This window comes from Hypanus sabinus, chromosome 6, assembly GCF_030144855.1.
Source record: "Hypanus sabinus isolate sHypSab1 chromosome 6, sHypSab1.hap1, whole genome shotgun sequence".
Classification (NCBI taxonomy): Eukaryota; Metazoa; Chordata; class Chondrichthyes; order Myliobatiformes; family Dasyatidae; genus Hypanus; species Hypanus sabinus.
Genome location: NC_082711.1, coordinates 98,957,143 through 98,973,107, shown reverse-complemented (window position 1 = coordinate 98,973,107; position 15,965 = coordinate 98,957,143). Strand labels below are relative to the sequence as shown.

Below are 15,965 nucleotides of genomic sequence, written 5' to 3'. Positions count from 1 at the left end.
CTCTTTCTAAAGATGTTAATCCATCTCTTACCAACAGAGCCACACCTATGCCTTCCTTCCTACCTGCCCTTTCAATACAAAGTGTATCCTTTGATGTTGAGCTCCCAACTATGGCTGCCTTTGTGATGCCCACAACGTCACACTGACCAACATCTAATTGTGCCACGAGTTCATCCACGTTATTCTACGTGCTACACACATTTAAATACAGCACTTTCAGTTCTGCATTTTTCTCCCTTTTGAACTTTGCCCCTGTGGTACAATTTAACTGTTTACTCTGTCTGCATTTGTATCCATGCATTGGGTTGCCCTTCCTTACATTCATGTTACACCCATCATTTAGTTGTAAACCTGCTGGCTCATCCTCAGCTCTATCATACTGGCTCCATTCCCCTGTCATAATAGTTTAAAACACTCCCAACAGCTCTAGTAAATATGCCTGTAAGAATATTGGTTCCTCTCGGGTTCAAGTGCAACCTGTCCCTTTTGTACAGTTCACACCTGCCCCAGGAGACCAGATGTTCACACCATAGCATGCTAAGTTATAATACATTGGATACTTTTATAGTAGGAACCAAGGGGAGAATTGATAAAGACAATTTTGATTGTCATTTCAGACCTAATGTATTCCAGAAGCCTCTTGATTCAAAGAATATTTAGAAAAATTATGGTGAATGCTGTTGCTATAAAAAATGCATGACAAAGTAGTGGCGTAGCTTTGTTTATTTTCTAGTAAACTTTTTAAAACATTTTGCTTTCAGTTTTCCTTTACAGATGTCTTTTTTACAACAGGATAGTAGAGGAATTGAGCTAAAATAAAGTACTCCATCCTTCCACTGAACACAGTATTAATGAAATGTATATTGGAAACAAACTGAAGTATATATTTCCTGGCCTTAATGGATATATTTTTTGGAATTAATGTATTATTGTTACCTACAAAGATGCACTGAAAAGCTTGACTTGCATATTGTTGTATAGATTAGATCCTTGCATAGTGCATTAAGATAAAACAATAAATGATGTGTAACAGCTGCAGAGAAAAGCCAGTGCAGATAAACAGTGAATTGTAAGATCATAAATAGATAGGTTGAGGTCAAGAGTTCATCTTGTACAAGGGAACCATTAATAGTCTTATAACAGTAGGGTGTCATTGAGCTTGATGGTACATGCTAGCAGGAGTTTGTATCTTCTTGCCCCATGGAAAAGGGGAGAAGAGGGAATGTCTGAGGTGGGTGGTCCTTGATTATGCTGGCTGCTTTACTGAGGCAGTAAGAAGTATAACTAGAGTGCATGGAGAGAGGAGGCTAGTTCCTGTGCCATACTGTGTCCATACTTCGGCATTTTTTATGGTCACATACAAAGCAGTTACTGTGCCAAGCCATTATGCACTCAGAATGCTTTCTTTGGTGGGTTGACAAATGCTACAAATAGAAGAAAAAATAAAACACATTTCTTACCTAAATTAGTTCTACTATGGTTACAACTTAAGTAATGATTAATGGGATAAAAAAAAATTACAGAAGTTACAGTTTATGACTGGCATTTACAGTTGTTGATTTCAACTTGCTTACTTTTGCAGCATTCTTGAGAGATCTCTGTGAGGTTCTATTATATTTGATTCTTCCTGCTGGAGACTTCCATAACAAGAACATGAGATATTTCCTGAGGGTGAGACGAGCTGGTTTCTTCTTCAATCTGATTATATGATTGCAAAATGTGATGTGAGCTCTTAACTATTTCTCAGCTGCCAAATAATATTGCTTAATCATTTCTGAAGATGCATTTGGTTGAAATCATACCTGCTAAATTTTGTGGCAATTAGATATTTAAATTATAGTCCATAACTACAGAAGATTCTCTCCTGATCACACTTCATAATTCTGGAGGTTTCAAAAGAACTGGTGAAATTTACCTTACCTGCAGGATAAGTTATCCATTTAAATATTAGGACTTACTAGTCCAAGCATTGGCAAGTTATGAAACTGAATTTAATATGGATGAGCACCAGAGGATGAACAAAATTGACAAAAAAAAATTATTGTCATTGAAGCCCTGCAATTCCTAAAATTTTCATCAGGTTTTGGATTGACCATCTTAACGCACCTATCTGTAAATAGATAGGTATATAGATAAAAATATCATATATGGTCTAGAGATCCATGACATGTATCATGATGGCTAAAACAGTTGTCATTACCTTTTATATATCTAGCTTGTTTACAGTGCCTCTTGAAAGGGTTATTGCAAGCATCTCTGTGACCTAGTCACTGTAAAAGTTACAGAGTAGCAGTATAACTGCCTTTTTTTATTAAAAGATAAACATTTATCCATAGGTATTATGATGAGATTCTGAACAAAATCATTAACTCATTTAGATTCACGACATTTTTCTGTTTAAGAACAACAATTTTGCTAATGAAACTGGGCTTTTCCCAGTACATGGCTTCCTTCACTGCCAAGAGTTTGGGAGTGTGATGAGGTACTAAGTAAGTTCTAGATTTTCCAATTATTCATGGGTGTAGGCCCTACATGTTAATATGTTCAGTATTGATTTCTTTATTTCTAAACATTTATTAGCCATTTTCTACTGTGGTTGGGATACAAAACCAGGGCTTTCTACAGAACTTGAAATCTCAGAGGCAGTTGTTTGTGGACTTCAGCATCAGATTTAAAATGTGAGTGGGGCCTGTTGGAACATTCTGTGGAGCTGGAAATTATTTGGGTAATTAAGCACTTGGCAAGGGTCAACAAAAAGAAGTGAAGTTTAAGTGAGGCAGCCATCATGATGGTGGACATTGTTGGAATGGACGTGTTAGAGTGGGGAGCTGAGTCAGGCTCAAGAAGCTATGGCATGAAGAGGCAGAGACTAGGTTGAGGTTTCTGAGTTTTCTCTTTCTTTGACTATATAAGTCTAGCAAGACTATTGAGAGTGGGTCACAGATTAGTGGTGTGCTCCTCATGCAAGATGAGGGAGATCTGGGAAACTTCCAGGATCCCTGATGGCTACATTTGCATCTGAATGCAGCTCCTTACAGACCATGTTAGGGAACTGGAGCTGGATGACCTGAAGAATGAGGAGGAGGCAGATGAGAGCTACAAGGAGATAATAACCTTAGTTGCAGGAACCAGGTGGCTGGGTGACTATCAGGAGAGGGATAGGGAATAGGCAGACCATTTCCCTCAATGAGTATAACTGCTTTGGATACTGTTGAGGAGGAGTTGGGGTTGAATGGCCTACCAGGGAAAAGCCGCAGTGACGAGATCTCTTGCACTGAGTTTGGTTCTGTGGCTCACAAGGGAAGCGGGGGGGGGGGGGGGGGGGATTCAATAGCTGGCAGAATGGTCAAGAGATTTTGTGGATACCAGATGGTATGTTCCCTTTCATGTCCCAGGGATCATTATAATTATGAATCATTATCATTATTCATTAGCTGAATAGCAGTGATGCATGGTAATCTAAAGAGGTTTTCCACTTTTAATTTTGAGAAGTTTTCTAGTTTTACTTAATGTTATGTTATTTCAGGGAGTTTGGAGTTGATATTAATCTCCTAGTGACTGTCCTTTATAGCTGGTCAAGCAATAACCAAAGTTGTAATTGGAAAGCCTGGCAAATTATGTTAAGATATTAGGATAGCTGCAAGGTTGCTACTTGAGTGAGATTGTTCTTGTTTTAAGCACCAGGTCCCAAGAGCTCATAAGGATTCTACAGTATTAACTGGGTTGGAGTAACTGTGCTGTTATTTGTTCAATCTAATTTTATTTGTTGCTGTTTCATTGTAATGGCTGTTAATATGAATGAATAAGCTAGACTATAGAGTCAGCCCTGATGCTATAGGTCTTTACTTCTAATTACAAAATTCGAAAGGGTATATATCTAAACTGAGTTTAAATTCCCAGTTTCATTAGTAGGATTTGCGGTCGTGCCTTTGGAATTCATAGTTCAATCCTCCAATCTGTTTATTTAATCACTTGCATCCCCATTTTCAATGAAGAATGTATTTTTGAAAAGCTTAAATATATTTTCAAAATGCTAATCTAGTCAAAAGAATTGCTCTAATTTTTCAGGAAATTTTGGCAAAGGGAATTCTTCTTCCATTAATTGACCAGCTTAGTGATCCTGACTTTGTTAATCAGTATATTATATGGATGGTAAGTGACATTCATGATTAATGAAATTGTGCCAATTTCATCAATTGTCTTGATAAGCATTTCTTTCCTACAATGTTAAATTTAATACATTTGAGCAAAACAAAAAATGGAGAAAAGATTATTATACAACTGTATCTCATTAGAGAAATAAAGGAAATAAGGGGTATAAGGGCTGATATGTAAAGAACACATTTCTCTGTTAATTTTTGTATTAAAGATTATGAAGACAAGGTTAATTGCAAAGTGTCAGTTTCTGTACTGGCAATAACTGGGAATTTTTGTTATTTTTGTCAAATGGTAGCTCTGTGATCAGTAATTTGTAAACAGGTAAGAATTATCAACAACTGAAATGTGTAGAAAAATCAGCAATGTTTGTTTTAATTATTAGAAGTAAATTTTAAATTTTATGTTTTAACAGTATGCATTTTTGGGCTATTTTTGTATTGAAATTGTTGATTGAGACTAAATCGCACGGGTTTATGAAATGTTGGGGTATTTTTGTTTCAGATTCGTGATGCCAATTGTAATTATGAAGCTTTTCTGAATATTATCAAACTAAGTGACAAAGTTGTGGAACTGGAAGCAGTGAAAGAGAAAGCTGCAGATGAGCTGCAGCATCTTCGATCTCTAGATACAGCTGGTGATGGTAGATATTTAAATTAATCTGGATTTCCCTGGCTTTTAAAGTATGTTATTGTGTATTGGAGTAAGTTTTGGCACCCTCAATGGCAAGGAGAACAAGTTGTTAATTGCTGTCATCTCCTCCACCTTTTAAATCTACTCCTCATCTTTTCTTCATCAGTCCTGCCAAAGAGTCTCGGCCTGAAATGTTTTCTATCGATGTTGCCTGCCCTACTGAGTTCCTCCAGCATCTGCAGATTTTCTCTTGTTTGTTAATTGGAAGGTATCTTGTTTTGTGAGGGTTGCCATTAAACCTTGAGGCTGTATATTTGGTCAAAGTTGGTAGTGAAAAATGTTTTGAAAGGTGTTTGATGTATAAAATATGATTGGCATAAACAATGTATTTTTCTTGTATTAAGAAATTATTATCTTTTACATAGCTGACAAGCTTATTGGAAAGATAATTAAAGATAAATAAGTTAAGTGTAGTTTAAATACTTTCTCAATTTGAATATTATTGGATTTCTCTTGCATTCCAAATATCTCATTTTGGGTAACGCTGTAGAAAAAATGTTCCAAATCTATTTTGCCCATATTTCAGAGTGATAATGACGAAACCTTTTTGTGCGGGAAAAAGAAACTGCTACTACATTAAAGAGCCTGGAATTACTTGATATAAAAGGTTCTACTGAAATTGTTTCCTTAAGTTGAGTGGAGAGCAAAATGGAATATTTGTGTTTCCATAAGCAATGTGCTCATCAGGATTGGACGGATTCTATTTAAAGCCATCTTCTGGCTACTTAATAGGGTTCTGGAGTCCTAGCATCTTTCATGTTTCAGAATTATTTTTCTCATGGTTCTCAACTATAGGAATTGCTTTCACTTCAAATAATAGAAGTGTTTAAATGAGAATAACAAAGGAATAGCAGAAGATCGCTATAGGTCAGACAGTCCAATCATGCTGTGCATGCTTTTACACTGCCTAAAGGCTGAGATATAAATATAAACTTGTCAGTGAAAATAAAAACCATCTGAAAGTTCTAGCTTAGGAGATATTCAGGTGCAAACTTTTTTTCTGTTGGGTTATAGCAATTCTTACTATAAATGTACATCTCCAGATCTTACCAATCAGCACTGAAAATTTCTTCAGAATCCAAACAGAGATTTCAGGGAGATGACTACAGCATGTTGAGTTGTGCCACCGTCAACAGTGGTGCAGCAGTTACTGCTGCTGCATTGGAGCTTAGTGACTTGGGTTCAATCCTGATGTCAGGTGCTCCATGTATTCTTTGTGCCCTCTTGGGTTTCTCCCTTGTGCTCCAGTTTCCTGTCACATTCCAAATGTGTTAGTTTGTTAATTGACTACTGTAAATTATCTCTAATGTAAGTGGGTGGCAAGGGTATTAGGAAGCTGATAGGTACGTGAGAATAGGGTTCAGAGAAATAGATAGGGGAATGGGATTGATGGAAAGCTTTGAAAACAAGTATAGGGAGTACCTAATAAAGTGATCACTGAGTGTATGTTCATGGTCTTCTGTTGCTGCAGCCCATCCACTTCAAAGTCTGATGAGTTGTAAATTCAGTGATGTTCTTCTGCACACCACTGTTGTCACGCATGGTTATTTGATTTACTACCACCTTCCTGTCAGATTGAGCCAGTCTGGTCATTCTCCTCTGATCTTTCATAAACAAGATGTTTTCGCCTATCCACACTGGATGTTTTGAATGTGTTTTTTGTTTCTCGCAGCATTCTTTGTAAATTCTAGAGACTGATGTGTGTGAAAATCTCAGGAGATCAGCAGTTTCTGAGATACTGAAACTACCACATCTGGAACCAAAAATTATTCCACGTCGAAGTCACATTGATGACATTTCTTTCCCCATTCTGATGTTTGGTATAACAATAACTGAACCTCTTGGTCATGTCTACATACTTGTATGTATTGATTTTATGCCACATGATTGGCTGATTAGATGTTTGTACCTAATGGAGTGGCCACATTACCACTGGTTGTGTCATGAGAAAACATTAAAAATGAGTTCAGTACTCATTATATTATCTTATTTAATAAGAGCACCATAACAGCTGTAAAGTTCAGGGATATTAACAATTATGGGGACAAAGTATATTAATTTCCATAAACTAAAACCCAGTTTTCCAACATTCTTAATCCAAAGAGGCAGGGCTGTTGTATGCTATATGTTGTCAAAAGATGTCAGGTTGAAAAAAATTGATGGACAATGATGTTTGTTTAACTATGTGAATATAGTAGTTCACAAGTAATCCATATGTAGATTATAATTGGTACAGTGAAACAATAGCTGAGATATTGGGGTGAGTTGACTATGTTCCAGTACAGAAAGATGAAATTTAATGAACATTCAGAGAGAAGAATATAATCTCACCCATAAACTTACTAAGAATACCTTGTGCATTCACGTTCAAATGATTTATATAAATTACAAACCACAAAGGTACTAGCATTGACTTCTGTGGCGCATCACTGGACACAAAGCTTCCAGTTTGAGGGAAAAACCCTCCATGATCATCATCTGCTTCCCACTAGCAAGCTACTATGAATCCAGTCCACTGTCTCTCTGGGTCCCATGTGATCTAATCTTGCAGACTACCCTGCCAATAGAGAACCTTGCCAAAGATCTGGTTAAAGTCAGTACAGACAACATCCACTGCCCGACCTGCATCTACCTCCTGGGTTACCTCTTCAAAGATCCCAGAGTTCCTTCAGACATTACTTTCCATGCTGAGGGCCTTTTGGTCTCCAAGATTATGGCTGAGACAGTGGTTGTACTTCTGGGTTCGTGGGAATTTTTTGAGGACAGAGAGGATCAGGTTTAAGGACAGGGAAGTGAGGAGTCTAGATCTACTCTGTGCTGCACATTTTAAGACCAGTGATCATGTGGATGGATGTTGGGCTGGCAGATGCTGTAGATGAAGACTAGTGAGAATGAGAGCCATTGTTGCTATTGTTTCCTGAATTTTGTGGGCATGCTATGTTGGTGCTGGATTTTGTGGCATCACTTGTGGGCTGTCCTCCGCACATTCTTATGTTTTGCTGATTGTTAATGTATGTTTTGATGTACATGTGATAAATACATGAACCTGAATTCGACCCTGTTTCTCCAAATGTTGGTAGATCCTGTCTCTCAGAATGCTCTCCAGCAATTTACCCACTACTGATATCAGACTTACTGACTTGTGATCTTCTGGCTTGTTTTTGCTACCTTTTTTAAATGATGGTGCCATATTAGCCACTCTCTAGTCCTCTGGCACCTCACTTGTGGGATGAAGCATAAATCTCTTCAAGGGCCTCCATAGTTTCTTCTCTAGCTTCCCATATAGTCCAGAAATGCACCAGGTCAGGTCCTGGATGTTTTTCCATCAATGCATCTTAATATCTCCTCCCTGCTAATTCATATGTGTTCTAACACAACACTGCTCATTTCCCCCTTTTCTAAATTTCCGTAACTTTCTCCACAGTAAAAACTGAAGAGAAATAATATACTTTAAAACCTCACCCATTTCCTTTGGGTCTACACAGCAGCTGTGCGAATTTTTAGGGAACTCATTTTCTCCTTTTACTCATAATATAGCTGTAAAAAATATTGGGTCTTGCTTCACCTTGCTTGAAGGATCCTTCTTGTAGCCTATTTTTGTCCTAACTTCTCTCTTGTGAATTCCTACATTTCCTGTTATTGTCAACAGATTTGCTAGTTACCAATTGCTTATGCACAGTGTATCCTCTTTTTCTTAATTAGAACCTCAATATCCTTTGTCATTCAGGGTTCCCTGAACCTGCCAGCTCTTGCCCTTCATCCTATCAGGAACATGCAGGCCCTGGAGCTGTTGACATCACATTTTTAAAGCAACATCCCATTTAATAGCTCCAAAATATGTTCCACCACAGTTCAGAATCTTAATGTGTGAACTGGCTGTATCCCCTATAACTACTTTAACCTTTCTTAAGCAAAGGAACAATATAAGGCACATGACATTGTTTGGGAGCTTCACTGGTGGTTAGCGACGAAGCAGTTACCTCAGCATGGGCCTCCACAATTTCTCCTCTGGTCTCCAACAAAGTCTGAGGAAGCACTTGGTCAGCCCAGGGTTTTTATCTGCCTTAATACTCTGTAAAACTGTAAATACTTCTTCCCAGGTAATGTGAATGTCCTCTAAAGCATCTCCACTTCTTACTCTTAGTTCTTGGACAACCATCATTAGTAGTAAACACAGAGGAGAAATATCTATTAAATGTCCCACCATTCTCCTGTGACTTGAGCCATAGGTACGCCTGCTGATCTCTAAGGGAACCTACTCTCTCCCTAGAACTCGTACAGCTATAGAACCTCTTGGGTTTTCCTTAATCTTACCTGCCAGGTACATCTCATACCCTCTCCTCGCCCTCCTGATTTCCCTCTTAGACTACCCTTAATCAATTTATTGTCACTCATTTATTCATCCCTAGCCTAAACCTATGCTTTCTTCTTTTTTTAATTAGAGCTTCAATATTTCTCGTCTGCCAAGGCTCTTTGAACTTGTTGAGCTTACTTGGATTTTCATAGGAATATGCTGCTCCTGGACTCTTGATAATCAGATTCTTAAAAGCCTTTCACTTGGCCATGTGTTTCTTTTCCTTCAAACGGGCTCACCCAATCAACTTCTGCTAGATTTTGCTCAATTCCTGCAAAATTAGTCCTGATCCAATTTAGATTCTAATTCGGGCAACTGTCCTACCTTTTTTCTTCAGTGTCTTAAAACTAACAGAAATGTGGTCATTATAGCCAAAGTATTCCCTCACTGAGTTACTTTCTGGGCCTCATTCCCTGAGTGAAGGTCCAGTATTGCATTCAGGAAACTTTACTGGGCACATTTCAGAAATTTCTTCCCATCCAGGCTCTTAATACTCTGGGTGGCCCAGTCAATGCTGAGGAAATTAAAATGTCACACTAATACAACCCTGTTATTCTTACAGCTATGAAGAATTTCTCTGCACGCTTGCCCCTCATGGTCCCATTCACCATTGGGGGTATCGAGTATTTAGTGTAAATTGTCATGTGTAACACAAGCAGATTTCCTTGCCAGGATATTGGTCTCTTCCTGATTCAAATGCAACCTGTCCCTTTTGTGCAGGTCGCCTCTACCTCAGAAGAGATCCTAATGGTCCAAGAGACTGAATGCCTGCCCCCTACACCACTTCTCAGCAAAAATTAATTTGCCATTTTTCTTTCATGGACTAACTGTAGGGTAGCATTGTAAGACAATGACTTCACATCAGTGTGCTAGAGTATTTTAACAGCAGGTTCACCAATCACCATGTGAGAGTCCAAGGAGAACAAAAACTCCATGAAGCCTAGCTCAAGGTTTTCCTTTATAGTCATCACATACTTAAGCCCCTTTGAACGTTGCAGCCTCTGAATCTACTGCCTGAACATTCAAAATTACCTTTAGTTAGTTGGACTTGTTAGCTTCTATTTGAATGACCTACTTTGGATTCTTTGGCTTGTAAGAGGTTCTGTGGTAAATTGCATTGTACCATGTCTTTGCTTTCACAAGTTCAATTGTTGGACACATTTGCTTCCTGGCTAGATTTAGTTCCTAATTACAAGTCTGCTGATGTAAGTAGACCCCTTGTTTTTTAATCCTTGCAACATGACCCAGTTATTCTACCTCCTCCAAAAAAATTCCCCAATGAATTTAGCTCCTAAGAATCTACCGGGGCATTCTTCTTCTTGAAAGGATGCAATCTATGGTTCACAAGCTTGCACAATATGTGCACCTCCTGTTTGTTCAGAAACTCCACCATTTGCACATGGGTTATGACGAGCAATGGGCATGAGGGGGCAACTTGAATAAGCCAAAGTGGTGGGTAATTAACCATGTATTTCCAAAATAATCTAATTTCTTGGAAGAATTGTGATACAATGTCATGTACAAGTCAGACTTTGATTTGTGTTGCTTCATTTCATCTCTCCATTTTATATGTAGTACCAAGGGCTTTCAAGCAAGATCTGTTTTCACACTCGAGCTTCTTTGAGTATATTTTAGTAACTTTTTGCAGACTTGCTATTATCTTGTGTATCTCTGGTTCTCTTATCCTGATGGCATTAATTCTACCAACCATCTTACTCTAAATATATGCATTCCTTTTTTTGTTGAAATAACTATAAAGGCACTCCTTAATTGATGAACGTCAATCTCAGCATATAAATCTCATAATAAATAAGGTGTTATGAAGCATTTATTAGAAAAGCATTTCACTTTCTGATTGGTCTGTTGTATTTTAAAAGATGGTTGTATCATTAGATTTTACTTATATAACTTGTCCGAATACTTTCTTAGGCAAACAGTTATTTAAATAAAAGGTTGATTTGAAGCGCAAATCTGTAAATCCTAAATATTAGATATATATAATCGTGTCAAGGTAAAACTAAAAGCAACTTACAAGCAGTCATTTATCCTCTGTGTTTATTTGACAACACATGGATAGGGTTAATGTTTTGACTTTGAGTACGTTATTTTAATCTGAGGTGACTTAATCTGAAAGTATATATTTTAATGTTTAAATTTATTTGAAGATTTTTAGAAATCTGACCTATTCAGGTTTTGCTTAATTGTTGCAACCTTACTTTTAGATATAAGCAACATAAAGAATCAGATAAACAGTTTACTTTTTGTGAAGAAAATCTGTGAATCGAGGGTACAGCGATTAAACTCCGGAAAGGTAATGTATTTATTAATTGCTTTTGGGTTGCTCATTAAAATGGAAACAACCTTAAAATTGCATTTTATTTAACTTGAAATCATTAATGACATGAAAAGACGTGCATCATTTTTATTTGTCAAACAATGGCAATGGCTGTATCTGAAGAAAGTTAAAAATTGTTGTCCAATTTGGCTTTGAAAGTAACACTTGTATCATTTCTGCAGCTCTAAAGTTCTTTCTTTCTTTTTCAATCTTTTTATTAAATTTCATATATAAAAAAAAACAACACAAAATAATGAATAGATTACAGATTCAATAAACTTGAGATTACATTAGTAATAGGATAATAATATCCTATGCAGCTCTAAAGTTAAACAGGTGAAATTTAGTTTATACGGTCAATTCTAGTTAATTGCTACATTTGAGCAAACTAAGTGGCTGACCCATTTGTCCAAAGTTTCATGGAATTAGTTATGGTACAAAAAAGAGAAACTTTTAAAACTGAGTAACAAATTACATTTTTAAATGAAGTACAGAACAGATCAGAATATCGCTAGTACTACTACTACAGTACTGTAAAACTGTATTAATTCCTAATAGTCATTGATGGAGGAATTCATCCATTGTATGCTGCATATTCTTTTGATGGGCTGTAAATGAACAACCAGTTGCAGACACCTAGTGCAGATAATGCACTGCCTTAATACAAAGCTTTCAATGATTGCATCCTCCTAATCTTTATTTTCATTGTAACGTTCAAGATGATTGTTGATACCTTCAAATTTTTCATAGTTCCTAACTTGTTGAAGAAGTGAAATTGTTACCATTTTCACTCCCAGTCTAATCCAGCATCTTCAGACCTGAATGCTAGAAACCATAGTGAGCAAAACTGTTCTGAATTCTCTTGTGCTTATTTCTCACTATTAGTGGCAAAAATTACTGCTTCTTAAACACAAGTACACACAACTGATGCTTTTTAAAAACCTTTCACTCTACGCATGGTGTTGTGTCTAATGATCACATAAGTGCACACGACTGATGCTAGTTAGAAAGTGTTTGGCAATAATCTCCTGCCCCAAATAAAGGAAATCCTGGCTGTTTTCTTGATTAGTTTTTGTTTTTTGTGAGTTATCCCAAATAAGCAGTTGGCCTAATTAATCATGGATTAAGTGGAATCCACTGTATTCTGTCTTTATTCCTGCAGTTTCATTTCCTTAATGTCCAAAAGCAGCATTAAATGTTTTTAAAATGAATATCTACAGACATCAATACAAAAATATCCAGCATCTCAGTCAGTAAAAATGACAAATAACATTTCAGATGCAAGATCTTTTCTTAGAACTGGAAATAAAATTAGCGGATTGATCACTTGGTGTTTTTAAAATTAAAGATATTAATCTCCATTCTGTATTTAAAATACAGCACATGAAGTTGTTTAGATATTCTCTACCTCCTTGCCATGCTTCAGTATTTATAAATGGAATCCATCACAACCATAGTGTAAATTTAAACTTTTTATTCAGAATGGCTATTTGGTATTTGTATCAGGGTAAAATAAAGTTGATACCAGCCGTTGGCAACAGTACTGTCTCAATCATTAACGTTGCACGTCTACATTTCTTGGTCTTCTAGCTCACCATTGTGGGCATGTGAGATTTTAATTTCAAAAACTTAAATTCTTGTGTGTTCAAAATAGCTTCTGCATTAATATGTCCTTGAATCAATAAACAGAGGGTGTCAGATTAGGTTAATTAATACAGTGCCATCACTAGACAACAATGTAATATTTGAAAACAAGGAGTTGTGGAAATGGATATGAATAGATAGCTTTAACATGATGTTGGCAATTCACAGTAAACTGAAAAAATTTGTAAATAAGATAATGGAAGCAAAAGTCTGTGTAGAGCTACCCTTGAGAATCACTTGCCAGTGGAAACGGTAATGGAAGACTTGAGTTTTTTATTTGTGTGTTTCATTTTAGGTTGCCCTCACAATTGCCCTAACATTAGTCTAGGAGAGAGAAAAAAATAAATATGGCAATACTACTGCAAATACTCAATGAAAAGAAACTGGCAAGAGATATCAAGAAAAAGCACAGCTTTATTAAAAAAGTGATTAGGACTACTGTTAACTAGAGTAGTTTTGTAAGTGAAAACCAAGGAATAGTGAACATGCTGCATGGCGACCTTGTGTTTACTTACAGCATATTAAAATCTATTTGTAGCTAATATAAGAACACAGACACTCAAAACCAACAGGAGCAAATTGATTGTCATGAATGAAGTAACACTAGTAACTGACATTTCCCTAAAGCCACCTGAAGAAGTTGGGAACATTGCATGTTCATTATAATTCTTCATCATTATATTGTTTCAGAATGGTTTCCTCAGGAGTTCAGCTAGTATAAGGGGATACAATCTGAAAAGCTGAGTGTATTTTCTATTTTTTTTGTATATATACTACCAGAATACATGGTATCTTGCTTTCCATTTTCGGGCAATTGCCACAGAATAAAGGCTGCAAATAGATTGATTTAAACAGGTTGAAAATTTTTTAGCTTATTGGAAAGCCAGTGTAGATTGTAAAGGGCAGGTCATGCCTGATGAAGATTATTTAATTTTTCTGGCAAAGGCAGCAGGCAGTAGAATCCGTTTATAAAAATTTTTCAACTAATAAACAGCTTGATGTAAGAGCACTCTACTGGTTCCATTTTATTTGCCTAAAAACCACGGAATTGACTTCCAGTGTTTTTATCTTCCTTCGTTAGTGCTATTGGTTCAAACGTATACACAGTTATGAAGATTAGGGAATCCTTGGAAATCAGCAAAGTGTAACCAAATTAAAGAGGGAAAAGATACAATGTGAGAGTCAATTAAGAAACAATATGAAAATATTTCAGGAGATTTTACAGAAAAAGAAAATTTATATCTAGATGTTAGAGGATGACACTAGAAACTCAACAATGTCAGATTTTAAATTATTTTAGATTTGTATTTATGGTGGAAAGACGCTAACAGTATCTCATTTACAGATAATCAAGGAGCTGTAGTGAAGCAGCAATTTAAAGCAATTTCTTTCACAAGAGAAGGAGTAACACTGGGCAGTAATTTATTTCAGTAGTGTTGCTTCCTCCGAATTTTTTTTTCTCTTTGTGATACACTGCCTGAAGATGAACACAAATGTAATTTCAGACTACTTGTATCAGGTTGGAATTTGGAGAAACAAGAAATTAACTACTTGAATATAATGCGTTTAATTGCATGACGGTGCTGGCACTTTACAATAATTTAAGCTAAAAATGTTTTGTTGATGACACTTCTTGCTTAAGTGTCCTCCAATAATTAGCCAGCATCGATGGATTCCAATTGCCCTGATACTTATTCTTCAAACCTTTCACCATACTCGTTACTGACACCACTAAAATTTGCAGGAAAGAAGTCCAAATGGAAATGCAAAAAATTAATCTTTAGTGAAATTTTGCACTTCATGCTTGAGGCAAGTTGTCAACCAGCTACTTGTAGTTTGGTGCTCTGTAGCTGCCAAGAAATTTTTGAACAACATCCTTGTATGCGTTCCATGTGATTTTTTTTCTGGTCCCACTAGAAGTTCTTTGAATTGCCTGTTATTCATGATGTGTTTGATTTGTGGACCAACAAAAATGCCTTTGTTAATCTTGGCGTTAGTTACGACTTGAATTATGAATTGAAATAACAAATATAGATGATTTTAAAAAAAAGTGAGTGATGGGGAAATTTCATGTTGATTTTCATTTTTCATTTTCAATCTTTTTAATTGATTTTCCGTAAAGAAAAAATTACAAGTCAGAGAAGTTTTAACAAACACAATACAAAAGACTTATAAACAGCAAAAAAAGTATGTATTGTCAAAGTCAATTAAGTATAGTATTACAGTTGTATATAATAAACAAAAAACCACAACTTCTCTTGACAAATCATAAAAAAATTGGAAATTTTATTATACAAGAAGAAAAAAAACACCTGCTAAACTAAAAACAAAAAAAAAGAAAGATTGGGCAGTCCATTTGAGGATAAAATTAGAAGAAAAAAGAAGAAAGAAATCGTCCTTCCAATCACCTCTGCACCTTCGCGGATAAGGAAATTTTTTTTTAAAATTTTTTTAAATAAAAAAAATTAAATCATATGAAAATATTGAATAAAGGGTCGCCAGACTTGCTCAAAATTAAAAGATGTATCAAAGGTCCGGCTTCTAATTTTCTCCAAACTTAAACAGGACATAATAGAGGAGAGCCAGTTAAAACAGTAGGTGGATTAGAATCTTCCCAGTATAACAAGATTGCTCTCCTAGCCAGTAAAGTTGAAAAGGCTGTCACATGTTGAGCAGAAGCAGAAACTCTACCTGTTTCATCTGGAATAATCCCAAAAATGGCCGTGAGTGAATTGGGTTGTAAATCCACACCTATAACTTTTGATAATGTTCTAAACACATCCC

The 15,965-nt window shown here is 36.2% G+C and overlaps 1 protein-coding gene across 4 annotated transcripts in view; it reads left to right on the top strand.

The window, feature by feature from the left end:
- The window catches only part of snx13 (sorting nexin 13), a 193,164-nt gene that overhangs the window by 121,037 nt on the left and 56,162 nt on the right, over positions 1 to 15,965 (top strand). For all 4 annotated transcript variants that reach the window (XM_059972666.1, XM_059972665.1, XM_059972664.1 and 1 more), the window contains 4 exons: positions 1,583 to 1,671; positions 4,069 to 4,152; positions 4,660 to 4,798; positions 11,425 to 11,513. In XM_059972666.1, coding sequence (XP_059828649.1) covers positions 1,583 to 1,671; positions 4,069 to 4,152; positions 4,660 to 4,798; positions 11,425 to 11,513 — 401 coding nt within the window. The remainder of the gene's footprint in view (positions 1 to 1,582; positions 1,672 to 4,068; positions 4,153 to 4,659; positions 4,799 to 11,424; positions 11,514 to 15,965) is intronic.